Source organism: Dermacentor silvarum, chromosome 3 (assembly GCF_013339745.2).
Source record: "Dermacentor silvarum isolate Dsil-2018 chromosome 3, BIME_Dsil_1.4, whole genome shotgun sequence".
NCBI classification, from domain to species: Eukaryota; Metazoa; Arthropoda; class Arachnida; order Ixodida; family Ixodidae; genus Dermacentor; species Dermacentor silvarum.
In genome coordinates this window covers 191,923,641-191,938,031 of record NC_051156.1, presented here as the reverse complement: position 1 = coordinate 191,938,031, position 14,391 = coordinate 191,923,641, and the positions used below count along the sequence as shown (strand labels likewise).

Here is a 14,391-nt window from a genome sequence, read left to right as displayed (position 1 = left end):
AGATCACTTTGCTTGTTTCTTTTTTTTTTTCCATTATGGCTGCAATAGCATGGCTTCATTTGAAGGGCAAGTACACAAGGCAAAGCAAGGAAGACGCATACAAAGAGGAACCTTTCATGCTTTAAATAACACATTTTTTGGGCTATAATACTCTTTAACTTGGATCAATGCTCTGTTTCAAGGCAGTTTAAAGTATAATATATACAGTATTTCAGGTTTGAAATTAGAAATAAAGGCTTATCTGTACATTGTATCTGTGGTTAGAAACATTGTGATTTGTAGAATACTATTGTGGTGCTAACTTGCAGAACCGTAAACGTACACAGCAAGTTTTTCATTTCTTATGCCTGTGTCATACAGGCAACGATATGGGCATTAAATGTCTAGAGCCAGATGTTGCTCAATTAGTGCTTCTGTGCATATTTAAATGTAATTAAACGGTGTGACAAAGTCTGCAATCACCACTTTCAAAGCGCAACGCTCTGTTTTAGTTAAATGTGCATCACTAAATCTATCAACAGGCATGCTTCAAGCAGAGCTTCCTTTTTTTTTTATGCCTGTCTAGAAAAATACCTACGAATAGCTTCAATGATACTGCTACACATTTGTTTTCTGTCATTTGAGCAATTTGCTCAGCACATGTTCGGTGATGTGCAGAGATGTCTTAATTCAGTACACCACCAATGACATTTGCAGTTGAGTCATTAGGCACTTAATGCCATTGAATTCGCCTTTGTGACAGGTATTATGTCTCTCCAACACACGCTGCCTCGGGCACATGACTTATCTGAAACCGAAACCCACATCAGTATATGTATATGCTTTGCCATGTTAGACAAAATGTGCTAAAACTTCCTGCAAACACAGTCTTTAGTGCACACGCATGCTTCCGCACAAACAACGAATAACTTAAACAAAACACATCAAAACAATGCACTACACCACAAGCCAGCACGTGGAACCTTCTCTGTGCTGTAACAGCAGCTTGGCCATTAAAGTTTTTCACACACACACACACACACATTCACAAAAGGAAGGTCATTCCATTGCCTAATGTGCCACCAAGCAGCTACTTCCAGACTTTGACAACACCGTTCTTGGACGTGGATATTATGAAAGTTTGGCTGGTCTGTACAATGCCAATGTCACTGATGCAATCGTTGTGGCCAGTCGGTGGCTGTTCAGGGTAGCGCTTCGGTTGCTCCGAGCTGGGTTGATCCTTTCTCGGACGGCTGCTGTACACCTCCTGGATCACCTTCGTCCCATCTATGAGACTCGACCTGGGAAGCCAGATTTGACACATTCTGTCAGCGAATCTCCTTTGTGGGGGGCACTCGTGCCATCTCTCGTCCGTAGCTACGTAACTGTGACACAAAATTCCAACCGCGGGATGTGTGCGGGGAAGCTGAATGTCGAGAGTAATGCAGGGACGCAAGAAAGTCCAGTACCTCCACACGGCTTGCGTCATTTATTACCGTATTTATTCGAATACAATGCGAGGTTTTTCTTTAGAATCCTTAACGTCAGTCACCCCCCACCTTATACGCAAATTTTGCCTTTAGGTGTGGCTTTATGGCAGCGCCCGCCAGTATGCCACGAAGCCACACCTAAAGGCAAAATTTGCAGATCACTTGCACTCCGCGTGGTGAAGCTCTCTCTCCCCCCCCTATATTACGGTCACCATTTTGCGTTCTCACTATAATAATCTGCTGGCTACTCTATGTCGCCTCATATTAGTGTGCATACCTAAGTTTTTTCTTGGGTTCCGGAACTGCACCCTTGCCTTATAATCGTGACCGCCTTATAATCGAATAAATACGATATTGTACACATCACGATGCAAACAGAAGAGCTCTGATAGACATCAACATGCAGTTCAATGAAAAGTGATAGGCATCATTTTAAGAGACAGGAGGACGGCATCATATATTAGAGAGAATGTGTGTAGTTAATATTTAGGGTTAGGCAGGTCATTAGTGCACAGAGCTGGCAACTAGTGGTTCATTTAACAGGATATGTGCCAAAGGAAGTTGAACTAATGTTTGGCCTAGTAGAACGTTAGATGCAATGGAGAGATTAGGAAATTTGCACGCATAGGAAAGAGTAAGGGAAGGGGGGGGGGGAAGAGGTTTTGTCTTGCAGTGATACCAAGACAGAGGCCTCTCATGAATCAACATGATCCAGTGGCACACCGACAGGGGGTGTTTTGGGGTTTGTAACCCCCCCCCCCCCCCATTTTGTTTAACCCTTTTTCTTTCCTTGCGCATTTGAGTACTGCAACTAAGATGTAGGACGCGCAATCGTCTGCACACTCGCAAAAAGCGCATTTTTTGACAATTTCCCGTGACGAAATTGAAATTAGTGCTGTTTAGATGGTGTTGGCAAACTGTCAACCCCCCCCTGGCAGAGATCCTGGGTGCGCTACTGACATGATCGCAGACAAAAGTCAATCGGCTCCAATACTGATTTTCGAATATACGTGGCCGAGAGTTTGTAATTAGTGGAAGCAGATGTGGCAAACTCAATAAGTGAGAAACTGAACTTTCCAAATGTGCTATTTTCACATTGCTCAGTTCTTGAATGGCTGTATGCAAGTATCGTCACGCATAAGCGGCGAGTTGCAATTGGGACACCACAACACACTGAAAATTGTACTTACAAGATGCAACCCTTGAGTATGATGATGTTACACAAAAAATCTCGCTTAAATATTCTGCATTATACATCAAATAGTAGTACATTGCAGGCTTTTACCACTCTCGCACACTGTGACAAAGACCCAGCGATACGAGTATACTGTATTTCAACAAAAATAGTAATGTGCTCCCTTTTTTTTTTTTTTTCTTCCAGAATTACTTGCCGTCTGAGAAAACATGTCGTTTTATTCAGAACCATGGCTTGGAATAAAACTATCCCCAATTTTGCACTTTGTTACGTTATCTGATAAGCCTAGCCACCATACGTCTAAGCAGTGTGGGGAAGCCAACCTTCAGTAAGCCGGAGGCACGTAGTCGCAAATATCGAGAGGGCGCAACTCGGTTCAATTAATCAGGAACACGAGAAATGGCACAAAGGCGTCCAAGAGCAGTAAGAAAGTTCCAGACATACTTGTAGCTGAAAGATGGCGTCAGGGTGTCTGTGGCCGAACCAGCCACAACGTGCGACGCCAGCGGGTTGTTGATGTCCCACAGGCGGATGCGCATGTCAGAGCCGGCCGTGAGCATAAATGGCCCACATTCCAAGGGGCTGATGTACATGCTGTACACCGAGTGCACGGGCGCAGACGAAGGTGCCTGGACGATAAAAGACGAGCACATGATGCGTAATTGGCATGTTCAATATTTCTGCACAACATGGTACACACCGCACTGACTCCGTGGCTATGGCATTTTGCTGCTGGACATGGACAGAGCAAAGACTTAAGTGAACATTTGAATTAAAATTTCTATCTCTGCGCTGAGCACACGTCATTTCAACAACATGGTGCTCATATCATGGATGTAGGTTCTTAAATTTATAGGGTATAGCAACCTGCAGACTGAGAAGTGTGACGGCGAGCTCCAGGTTATGTCCGAAAACCTAGAATTCTTAATGTACAAGTAAATCCAAGTACACAGGCGTTTTCGCGTGCCACACCCATCGGAATGCGGCAGGCCATGGTCAAGAATATACGTCGCGACCTCCAGTGCCACTAAATCACCACAACAGGTACACATTTTCAAAACAGCCTTTGTGTTTTTTATCTGTTTTCTCTTGAACACACCTGTTTTTCACTGAGGGGTGGAGAGGTGCTTGCCCAGAGCGTGCGCAGCCGAGCTTGTGTCTCCAGGTCCCATAGCGAGACTTCATTGTTTCCCTCGACGGCAGCCCAGACACAAGACTGGTGCAGTGGGTCAATGCTCACTCGACGGACACGAGCACCTGTGAACGTCCCATGGACATTTGTTCGATGAAATCGCACAAAATACACTGCAAACACACAGACAAGCACAAACACACTTTAAAAGACAGCAGGAAAATTAAAGGATTGCCTGCACATTTGATAAGCGTGCTAAGGCTTTCATAACAAAGAATTTGAAAGAGGTGGTGCAAACGTTCTTAAAGTGCTTGTGCAATTGAGGCACTCTAACACAAGTTCTTAAACTACTTAAGTGTAGTACTTGAAGTATTCTTGGAAGAAAGCTTCACCTTGTGCATTCCCAATTCAAGTACATCTAAAATGCAGAACTGGTTTAATTTTGCAACCATTAAATTCAATTAAACTTGCTGCCATTTGAACTACTTAAACTACTTAAGTGTAGTACTTGAAGTATAGTTAGAAGAAAGCTTCACCTTGTGCATTCCCGATTCGAGTACATCTAAAATGCAGAACTGGTTTAATTTTGAAACCATTATGCTGCAATGTAGACACTGCTGCCATTGCATGAAAGGTGTTTGTTATAACATTTAACAGACATCACTATTACTTTTTGATTCAATCTTTCCTGGAAATTTTCTGAAAGTTACTGCACTTTGCTGTGCAAAACATGCCTGCACATCTACTTTGTTAATTGCAGAATGGCCTGAAAGAGTGGAATTTGGAGATACTATCATAGCAGTTCTGTATTACTAGCACAGAACTAGGCTTTTTCTCACACTTCTGGCACAATGATCATCCGCTGCAATAAGAGTTCAAACTTGCCGGCAGGGTGGCTGACAGTGGTACTGGGCAGCTGGAATCGCATGTCCCAGCAAATGAGCTTTCCCTCGGAGGTACCGCACACGAGCCAGTTGTGCTGAGGGTCAATGCAGAATGACGTAATCACACCTATGAGGGGGGGGGGGGGAAAAAGCAAGGGAAAACGGTGGTTATTGTTTTCTCGTCACTTGCTTGGAGTGGTCCCAGCTCTTGTAGAAACTTTTTAAAAGTAATAGCATTAAAGGAAAACACTCTCACAGCATGTACATTTACCCCAAATACTACCAGTAGTTATGTAAGCACGCTAACTGTAGCTTAGTTGAATCTCAGTTGCAGGCTATCCTAGCTGTACACAGTTATATAGGGTGTCCCGGCTAACTTTAGCCAAGCTGTTCAAAGAAAAAAAATAATATGAAAAAATATGTTCCAAGATACAATTTGTGGAGTCTCGCATGTCCTCTTGGGACAAAGGAACGATAACACAGTAGTACAAACAATCAAAAGGGCATTTATTGCACCTTTCATACACTAATGCCTGCCAGCCGAATTGCTACCCAAAGAATATTCCGATGGGCACACGACCAATTGAGCAAGTCCGACTCAATGCGACCGGAAAGCGAGCAAATATGCCCCGATGCTGTACACCAACGCCTAGTCGTTCATGTGTAAGGTCACACGAACGGTGGCACATTCGAACGATCGTGTTCGCCCATTCTGGTGCCCCGCACCCAAGCCATGCGAGATGGTCTCTCAGAGAGCGTGTTGGCGTACGCGCGAAACTCGCCGATCCTAAGCCAAAGAGGAACCTCGCTTTTGCACCTGAGTAACCCTGCGGTTAGGTGGCATTAGCAGTGCAACACTCGCAGCCATCTCTTGTACTAGCCTGCAAACACACCGACCGCCGCCGATGTAAAGCCACGCGGAGAAGCCGGATTATAGGAGACGGGAGCCATGCGGGAAAAACAACATCAGGGGACGCGTGAGATTCTCGCATCCCCACAAATTATAAGAACGACGGTGTTCTATAGTCAGACCTCTGATGACCTAGCACTGTAAGTCTCATAATCGTATCTTGCACAGCATGTTTACCATAATTTTTTTCTTTAACCTGCTTGGCTAACGTTAGCTGGGACACAAGGTATAAAACATTTAACCACATTTATTCCATTAACTAGGGTCACTGCATACATTAATGTTGTTTTGCTTTTCTTGTAACTGATCATAACTGTGGTGGGCCATAACTGAGGTTAATGTGCCCACGTAATTATAACAGAAAAAATATTGTTATGATTAAAACCTGCTCGTAGTAAAAAGTCAGAAAACCTCTAGATCTCGTGTAGAGTTTTCTATATCATGTGTGAGCTGCCACTAGAGAGTGGCAGCTCATACACGATATGAAGGAGCTACACCACTGATTCAACAGAGAGCAGATGCAATTTTGGTGATGGGAGATTGTGCACTCAGAGCTTACAACACTTTTTTCACTTGCACATATAAGTGCAGGGGATAAGGACCAAGCAGATAAATACTCAAGCCTACATACCGTGCCTGGGGTTATTCTCAAAGCACCATGCAGTGCTAGGTGACCGGAGATCCCAACCTATGATTGAGCCATACACAGTGGCATAGACAAGCACAGATTGCAATCCTGCAAGAAATGTGTGAAAAATGTTCAGCTACAGCTTACATCAGGTCAAGATAGACAATTGCACCGTGTTACAATACAGTTCTGCCAATGACAAACACTCGCTTTCTCTAAAATGTACAAACCTGTGTCAAAATGCTGAAGGTCCACGACACAGCCGTCCTCGTGTGGGTCTAAAGAACGGGTCTTCAGTGGGCTTGTCTTATTGCTGTTGACCTCCACTCTGCAATGTAGACACATGTATGCTGGGTCGCTCGCCACTTCAAGTTAACCTTCACTTGCGAGGACACTCACTTTTCTCACATTCCTTGAAGTATTAGAGAACTTAATCGTGTCCGGTATTCCGGTAAATGCTAGCGGACCCAGCAGTTTTGCCAGATGAGCGGAGGTGCCAACGTGAACCTCCTGCACGTTACAGCCACTGGGTGGCGCAGAGCTCAACCAGACAACACGGCGTTAATATTGCAGTAACCAAGTGTATTCTACTTCACTGCTGGTGTGAATTTTCGGCAGCAACACGATTACACTGCTGCTGAAAATTTACACCAGCAGCAAGTAAGATACGCTTGGTTGCTGCAATATTAGCTCTGTGTTTGTCTGGTTGGTCTTTCCGCCACCAGGTGGCTGCACTGTGCAGGCCGTTCACATTTGTGCCTATGCGCATCCAGTAAAACGCCCAGTCCGCTAGCCTTTACTGGATACCAGAGACATTAAACGCTGTTCTTCACACAGACAAGAGCCTTAGGAACTGGGTTCCTGTTTTTTTTTGTTTTGGGGGGGGGGGGGGGGGATTTTATCATGTGTACTCTGGTTAATTTTGTGGGACAGTCCAGTGAAAGTATTGCTGTTAGGCCTCAAAGCATGGTATTGGCATGGGTGAACACTTTTTCACGTCCTAAAGCACACCTGGTGTTCTTTGGTTGGTGGCACTGTGCCTGTGAATCATGCCCCAGTTCAGGCCTCGGAGCGTGGCACCCCTAGGTGGCAAGTCAAAACAGCCTTTTTTGTTAGCACAGTCTTCAGAAGGAAACTGGCAGTAATTGTTTCTTGTTACCTAGAATTTCATATGCAAGAGTAATAAATGTATTTTTGTGTGAACACACGCCATGGTCAGTTTGGCGCCACAGGTATGCTCACAAACACTGGGTGGACTCCAGACTGTGAGGTTTTTTGACACCATTTGTGGACAGAAAAGCTCTGTCTCATGGATTGCACTGCTCAAAATAATGAAACATCCTAATTGGGTTGAAACTCTCCATGATAACCCAAGCATAGATAAACTTTCTATGAAAACCCAAGTGTAGACTACATGTGTGACCACGAAATCATAAAATTCATATAGTACAAAGGGTAGAGGACCGAAATCAGTGAACACTGAATTTAGCAAGCTGAGTAGCTAGAATTTAGCAGAATTTAGCAAGCTGAGCTGAGCCTTGAAGCTGAGTAGGTGAGTAGGTGGTCAAACAGGCGAACGCTGCAGTGCTCCAACAGTTTGACGCCGCACTGACCTGAACACTTGTATGGTTCCCGCATCCGAAGCAACAGCCAAGGACTGCATGCTCTGACACACTGTCATGCATGTGACTTGTCCATCTGAAAGTAAATGTGCGTAATACTGTTGCAGTTCTGCAAAATAGAGGTACATAAAGTATCCTGGCACATAATTCAGGACGCTTGAATGTATAGTCATTCCCCTCTTTGCGAGTTGTGGCAAAACTGTTACTGAGTTGTATAGAGCTACGGCCGCTTTAGTGTGCAAGTAAATTATGCTGACGCCGTGGATACGTCTTGCAAACTCACCAGCTACAATTTTTAAATTACAATATGTACTGTAAAGTAATTACTTAAAGTTAATTAGTGACTTTTTGTTAATTAGTTGAATATGTGTTATGATTTCTTGTGCTAGTAAGTCCCTCTTCGAATAATCCAGCTCGAGGACGAGGATTATGACATCTGCTACAGGCAATATTTAAATATTCGTGACAACTTAAAAATGATCACCCCGTACATTGCATGCAGTCTGTCAATGTAGTCTGCCAATACTAATACGTTCCTTTAATGTCCTTCTGACATGAAATTAAAGCTACATGACAAACAGTGCTCTCTCACATCAGTGCCTTCCTGCCTGCTTGCACAGCTCCTTTTTCCCAAACCTGCTCAACTGTAAATTTTTTAATACGGTGTTTGCCGCCCATGCAGAGTGCCCGAAACGGCAGAAGCAGCACTCACCCATCCTGGCATAGGTCTGGCGAGACCGGTTGGCGATGGCCTTCTTCTCCATGCGGCCCCAGTCCCAGATTTTGACCAGACCGTCGGCCGAGCATGTGGCAAACAGGCTCGTGTTTGGAATCACCTGCAGCCTGTGTTCAGGCGGATGTGGAACCGCAACGTCAGTAACTGAGGCAACCGAGCACCACTGTCACCACTGCCATAGTCAACAAGTTACGGGAATGAGCACTACCTCACGGCACCTCTTGCGCCGTTTTCTACCTCTGTCACCTTCGCATCATTTTTAGTGTAACTATTTTCAGTTACACTGACTGCTGTTCGAGTGAAATCTTTGTTTGCAGGAACCCATTAGATAGATATGTGCTCTCCACTTCGTTAACCTCTCAATTGGAATCGCAAGCATCCCTGAGCAGGAACGGCCTACATGCTATATGATGCAGGCTGTCAACACATCCGCAATAAACTGAAAAGGCGATGTGGTTACGTGCAGCACTTGTGTAATGAAACGTGCAGCACTTGTCTATCTTACCACCCACTCGTTTCCAAGCAGAGACCACTACAGACGCACACTTTCCTGATGAAATCCGCGATGGTTACCAAATAGGATAGGAAATGGCTGTGTCAATAAGGCATTGCAGACTTATCAGTACCAACAAGTAAGAAGTTAGTGATTAGGGGCAAACGAACCTTATTTTCAACCATAAAATTTTCAAAATTCTAGAATCAAAGCTGAGATTTACAAAAAGGACCAGAGCTTGCCTTTCTTTACTCCAGGTGTTGCTTGTCTGCCAAAATATTCCCCAACTTTGTCCAGTAAGGAACAACGCAGATAAGAACTTGGCTCTAGTTGGCAATACTGCATAACAGATGAACTGAACAACTCATGAAGCTTCTCACTGCTGTCAGCAATGATGACCCAAACACTTGAATTTTCTACGTTTCTTGGGATCACTTCACTGCAACATGGCAACAACACACTTAGTGGAAAGGCGGCCAACATAAAAATGCTACCGTGCGACGATAAGCCCCCCACAAGGCTCATTTTTCTGTTCTTTTGAAATCAGCTGTGTCCTAAATGAAAGGCAAATTAAAAACTAAACGAATTTTCGCTGCCTTTACAACAATCACAGGCAAGTAAACATCAGGCATCTTTAAGTGCATTATAAGAATTTCCAGCGAAAAGAAAACACTACAAAAGGAAGCAAGTAGACAGAAAGACGCTGGACCAGCATCCTTCTGTCCACCTGCTTCCCTTTCCTAGTCTTTTCTTTTCGCTGGAAATTCATATAGTGCACTTAACACAGAACCAATTAGCCCAACTTTCAGCTCTAAATTAAGCATCTTATGACAGAATTGTTAAAGCTGGCAGGTATGGTCTGAAGGCCTGACCTGTGAATGGCTCCCTTGTGTTCGTGCATGTGGGCCACCAGGGTGCCGCGGGGCCTCCACTTTGGTGGCAAGGGTCGCTCCTCTCGTGACGGGTCGTCGATGGCCTCCCTCACCGTCTGCTCCCGAGCAAACTCTGTTCGCTTCTTGTTCAGCAGGAGCTGCAACTCCGCGTGGCACGACAGGCAGTGAACTGTGGCTACAAACAACAAGTTTTTATAAAAAATGTGGAACCCAGCACAAAAATACCTTCATTATACTTAATTTTCATTGTAAGCAGGTATTTGTTACATGCCAATATTGGCAAGAAACATTTTAGATTTACCTGAGTACATCCGATAATTCGAAATGTTGAGACTCAACTGTATTTTGCATTAAGGCATTAAGGCAGTAAACATTAAAAAAAAAAAAAGGAAATCTAGGCAAGTCAGGGCCGTATTATGTAAGTACTATATTTCTTCTCTAGGGATTCTGTTCACATTAACATTTTTGCCACTTGTAGAAGCAAGCACCTGATACCACTGGTAACGATAATGTTGGATCATGCCAGCCAGTGACGAAAAAAAAAAAAAAGAATGGAGGATGAAAAGAATCAATACATAATACAGCCCTTGGTATCTGGCCATCTCGGGCTAAGACTGAGAAGAAAGCAGAAGGTGCCTGTGGGAATCCGCCTTCTCCTGTTGTCAAGATAGACAGGAAAGGCTTTCTTTTCAAGGGGCTGATGTTGTTTGCAACTTTGGCTGCATGTAAATACTAAGCTAATTCATGAAGAAGTGGTGAATCTTTACACAAGTTGTTTTTTTGTTAGTGATGTTGGAGCAAGAAAGAAATGCAAGCAAACAACATTTACCAGCCGTGACGTTGTAAACTGCGTATGTAGCCTTGCAGTGCTATAGGCAACAGCTCAGTACTACAGTACACTCCAATCACAACAGTGGCAATCATGTTGATCGCTCGAACTGTGCACTGTTGCACACAGGCCAGTTTGATCTTACTATTCATTATTCTACAATTTCATACACTCATTCTAGATATATACAGCATGGCAGACAGCGACTGCTGCTGTAACCCGTACCGATATAAACAAGCTGCACAGCATTGAGGTGAAACATTTCGAGATGTCACTAGTATACCGAAAATGTCACAATTATTGCGACCATGAAGGTTCGTGCACTTGAACCATCATCACAAGAAGATTAAATGAATTTGGCTTACTGCTTGACGACATGATGAAAATGAAATTTTAAAATGAAGACGTGTAATCAGCAATAATGCAATGGTAGCCAAGTTAAGAGCTAAAGAAATGTTGCTATAACTGAGGCCAGGCAAATTCCACATGCTGGTAAGCTTATGTCAAGAAAATACGAAGATTCAGGGCACGTTGGTTGACATTTAAAATTTCAAAGCAGGGCAATGCTTCCCCTGGGAATGCACTTCCTTCATGCATTGTTTGTTCTTCGTTTAATCTTTTTTGCACTGCTTTATAATCGCGTAATTAATGCAGATGCTAACCTGTGTCTATGGTGATTCCAGTGAAGTTTTTTTGTGGCTGCTTAGGAGAGGCGTTCGCAGACGGGGCTGCAGACTCGGCCGACTCAGCTCCGGAAATGTGCAGCTCCATGTTTGGGTCGCCGTCTCCAGCTGGAGAATGCTGCTGCGGTGGTGGTGGCTGCGGCTGCTTCGGGGGGGACTGTTCCCGCAGTTCAATCTTGCCAAACATCCGTTGCCAGTCTTCGTTCTGGAATTTGTGAAGAATGCTCAACACTATTACCTTATGCAGCTTAGAATACATTCACTCGTTGCACACTCTATCCTTGCCACCATATTTGCTATCTCCTTCCCTATTTTTATGTTTAGGTGCAAAGAGGCACAGCGTCATGCGCATGCCTAATTAATGCCTGCATAATTTCATCGCCAGGCGTCAGTGAAGAAGAATTGGGATGACAACGAGCATCCTAAAAAAGTTGAGCCCGTCTCCCTTGGGACACAATCGATATGCAAGATGACTGGAGCCGCTGTCCAAGCATGTCCTCACGTGTAGCAAGTCATTATGTGCAATGAATAATAATAATAATAATAGCAAAGAAAATCAAAGTTTGCAAATCTGCCATGTGTGTGTTTGTTTAGAAAAAAAAAAATTATCCACTTGGCACTACTATAGTTTACGATACTGCAGCACATACAGCAACAAGAACACAAAATAAATGTTGTGAGCTCATGCCAGCAAACTCTACAGAGCTCAAATATGCAAGCACTTCATATATGCGTAGCACTTCAAATCAGGATCTAAATATGAAACACAAAGTTTTGGCACATTGGACCACTGAATATTACTGATGTTCTTCGTGGCAAAGCACCATCCTTTGACACTCTTTCACTTTCAATACGTAGAAGAGAGATCAATAAAAAAAACTGTTGCATTGGTGGCAGGTAAACAAAAATGCATGACAAGTCGACACATAAGCTACTACTTGGCACAGAGAATGGTGACATCTACTTACCATGGTGACCTGGGGAGATTCAGCCGGTGGTCCCTTCTTTCTGTACGATCTGACAAGGTAAGAGCAACAACTTAATAAAAGGTAGTGTACAAGTTCAGAAGCACATAAAATTTGAATGTTCTGTATGCCCCAAACAACAGACCCTCTGCTTTGAATGTATGTAATCCAGCAGTTCTCTTTTTCATTCATTACAATGACTCTCTCTTCATCTCTAAAAAAGATCACTCTTTTTTTTTTTTGTTGCTGTTGCTGACACCCTGGCTTACCTGCTATGCAAGAGAGCCTGTGAAGACTCATCACCAATTTTGAGCGTGAGCAGGTCTGTGCTACGGCATCTGTTCGACATGTAGAGTTTGTCCAGGTCGATCTCACCGCCTCGAAGCTTTGCGTCCACATTTTCAGACTCTGAAGCGCTGCACAACAATTGTTCCATCAGCACACTGTTGCCCACGCATCTCCAACGATGTTCTCACGGTGGACAAACAGCGCGATAAATGGGACAAGAAAGAAACCATACACTGCAAAGGGCTTCTATGTGTCAGCTCAGGTATCAGTCGTCTTAATGACAGAGAGATTAGCTATCTCCTTGACTGAGTGACTTGAACACTTTCGTTTTGTTTTTCCCTTAAGGAAGCCATTCACTGTTTGCGGTTGGCTTTTAGCACCTTCTTTCTGTGGCATATATACAGTGGAATCTCGATGATACGATCACGGCTAATACGAATTTTTCTGTGGTCCTGGCCGAGCCCCATTATTTTGCAACGTGCTAGAGAACTGGTTGTTACGAATCGATTTTCGACCCGCGTCGGTTGATACGAATAAACGCCGCACCACCGACGGCCGCGAACGAGAACAGCGCGCAGTCACGCGCTTTCTCCCTTTCTCTTTTGGTGCGGAGGCGCGGACGCGGTGCCACGCGGAGGCCGCGAGTGGGCACGAAGAGTTTGAAGCGGTGGCGCTTTTGTTGCTTTTCCCCACGCAGGCGTGGGGAAGCGCGGTCGCCGCAGCGAGCGAAGGTTCGTGCGGTCTATCACTTCAACGGAAACTGAGCGGAAACTCGCACATACGGCGCGCAGCGACGATTTTATCGCCCTTGGACTCATGCTCCACGTCTCATGCTCCTCCTCTGCATCGCCCTCGTTAATCTCCACTCCCATCGATGGGCGCACCTCGTTGAGAAGCGTGCTCGCCCTCGTCGGGCGAGATTCTCCCGCAGAAGCCGCATTATAACCGGTATTTCATCTCACGCTGCGCGCTGAGTCGCGTACCTCAGGACGTTCATTAAAGTTTTACATCCATCATCCATCCATCTCACGCGGCTGCACTGTAAGCGGTATGCGTATACATGGAGTTCTATGGGAGGGCTAAACAGGAGTCGGAAAAGGCCGCGTTGTAGCCAGTTCTGCACGTTATAAGTGGTCTATACTGTAAATGCTTTTTACATGCGTGTGCCTAAGTGAGTTCACCTCCGACTTTAATTTATCTAGTTTTAATTGTGTTTCGATGATACGAATATTGGCTAATACGAATATTTTTCGTGACCCCGTGTGATTCGTATCATCGAGATTCCACTGTATTGCGGTTGCAAAATAAACGTACTTGTTGACAGTCAGCGCCTAGTCCTTCCTGTCCTCCCTTTCTTGTCCAGGGTTTAGTGCTATTTTTCTGCTGTGAAGCAGTGCCAACAAGCTCAAGTTCAAATACTTTGCATGCTAATGTTGTCAGTGCACTGTAGTACTATATGGAAAAGGTGTTAAGAAAAGCTCTTGTTCGCTACTGCATGGCCAAAAGTGCCTCCTAACCGTGCACACTTCGACAACAAAATTTTCACCTACGAAGGCATAAGTAAAAGACAAAACTGCAACAGCTCATGCCCGTCAGTAGCATTGTGCGTCAAAATACTTCACATAGTTTTGCTAGCCTTCAGTCGTGAGATCCTGCAAGATTCA

General features: G+C 44.4%; 1 protein-coding gene across 1 annotated transcript in view; it reads right to left on the bottom strand.

Moving 5' to 3' along the window:
• Nucleotides 1-7: 7 nt before the first annotated feature.
• LOC119446342 (phosphoinositide 3-kinase regulatory subunit 4-like) overlaps nucleotides 8-14,391 on the bottom strand; it is a 29,591-nt gene continuing 15,207 nt past the window's right edge. The window contains 12 exon segments of the mRNA XM_037710753.2: nucleotides 8-1,280; nucleotides 3,109-3,293; nucleotides 3,764-3,921; nucleotides 4,682-4,807; nucleotides 6,222-6,326; nucleotides 6,449-6,546; nucleotides 7,832-7,916; nucleotides 8,553-8,683; nucleotides 9,942-10,137; nucleotides 11,454-11,679; nucleotides 12,443-12,491; nucleotides 12,709-12,855. Coding sequence (XP_037566681.1) covers nucleotides 1,070-1,280; nucleotides 3,109-3,293; nucleotides 3,764-3,921; nucleotides 4,682-4,807; nucleotides 6,222-6,326; nucleotides 6,449-6,546; nucleotides 7,832-7,916; nucleotides 8,553-8,683; nucleotides 9,942-10,137; nucleotides 11,454-11,679; nucleotides 12,443-12,491; nucleotides 12,709-12,855 — 1,717 coding nt within the window. The 3' untranslated portion in view covers nucleotides 8-1,069.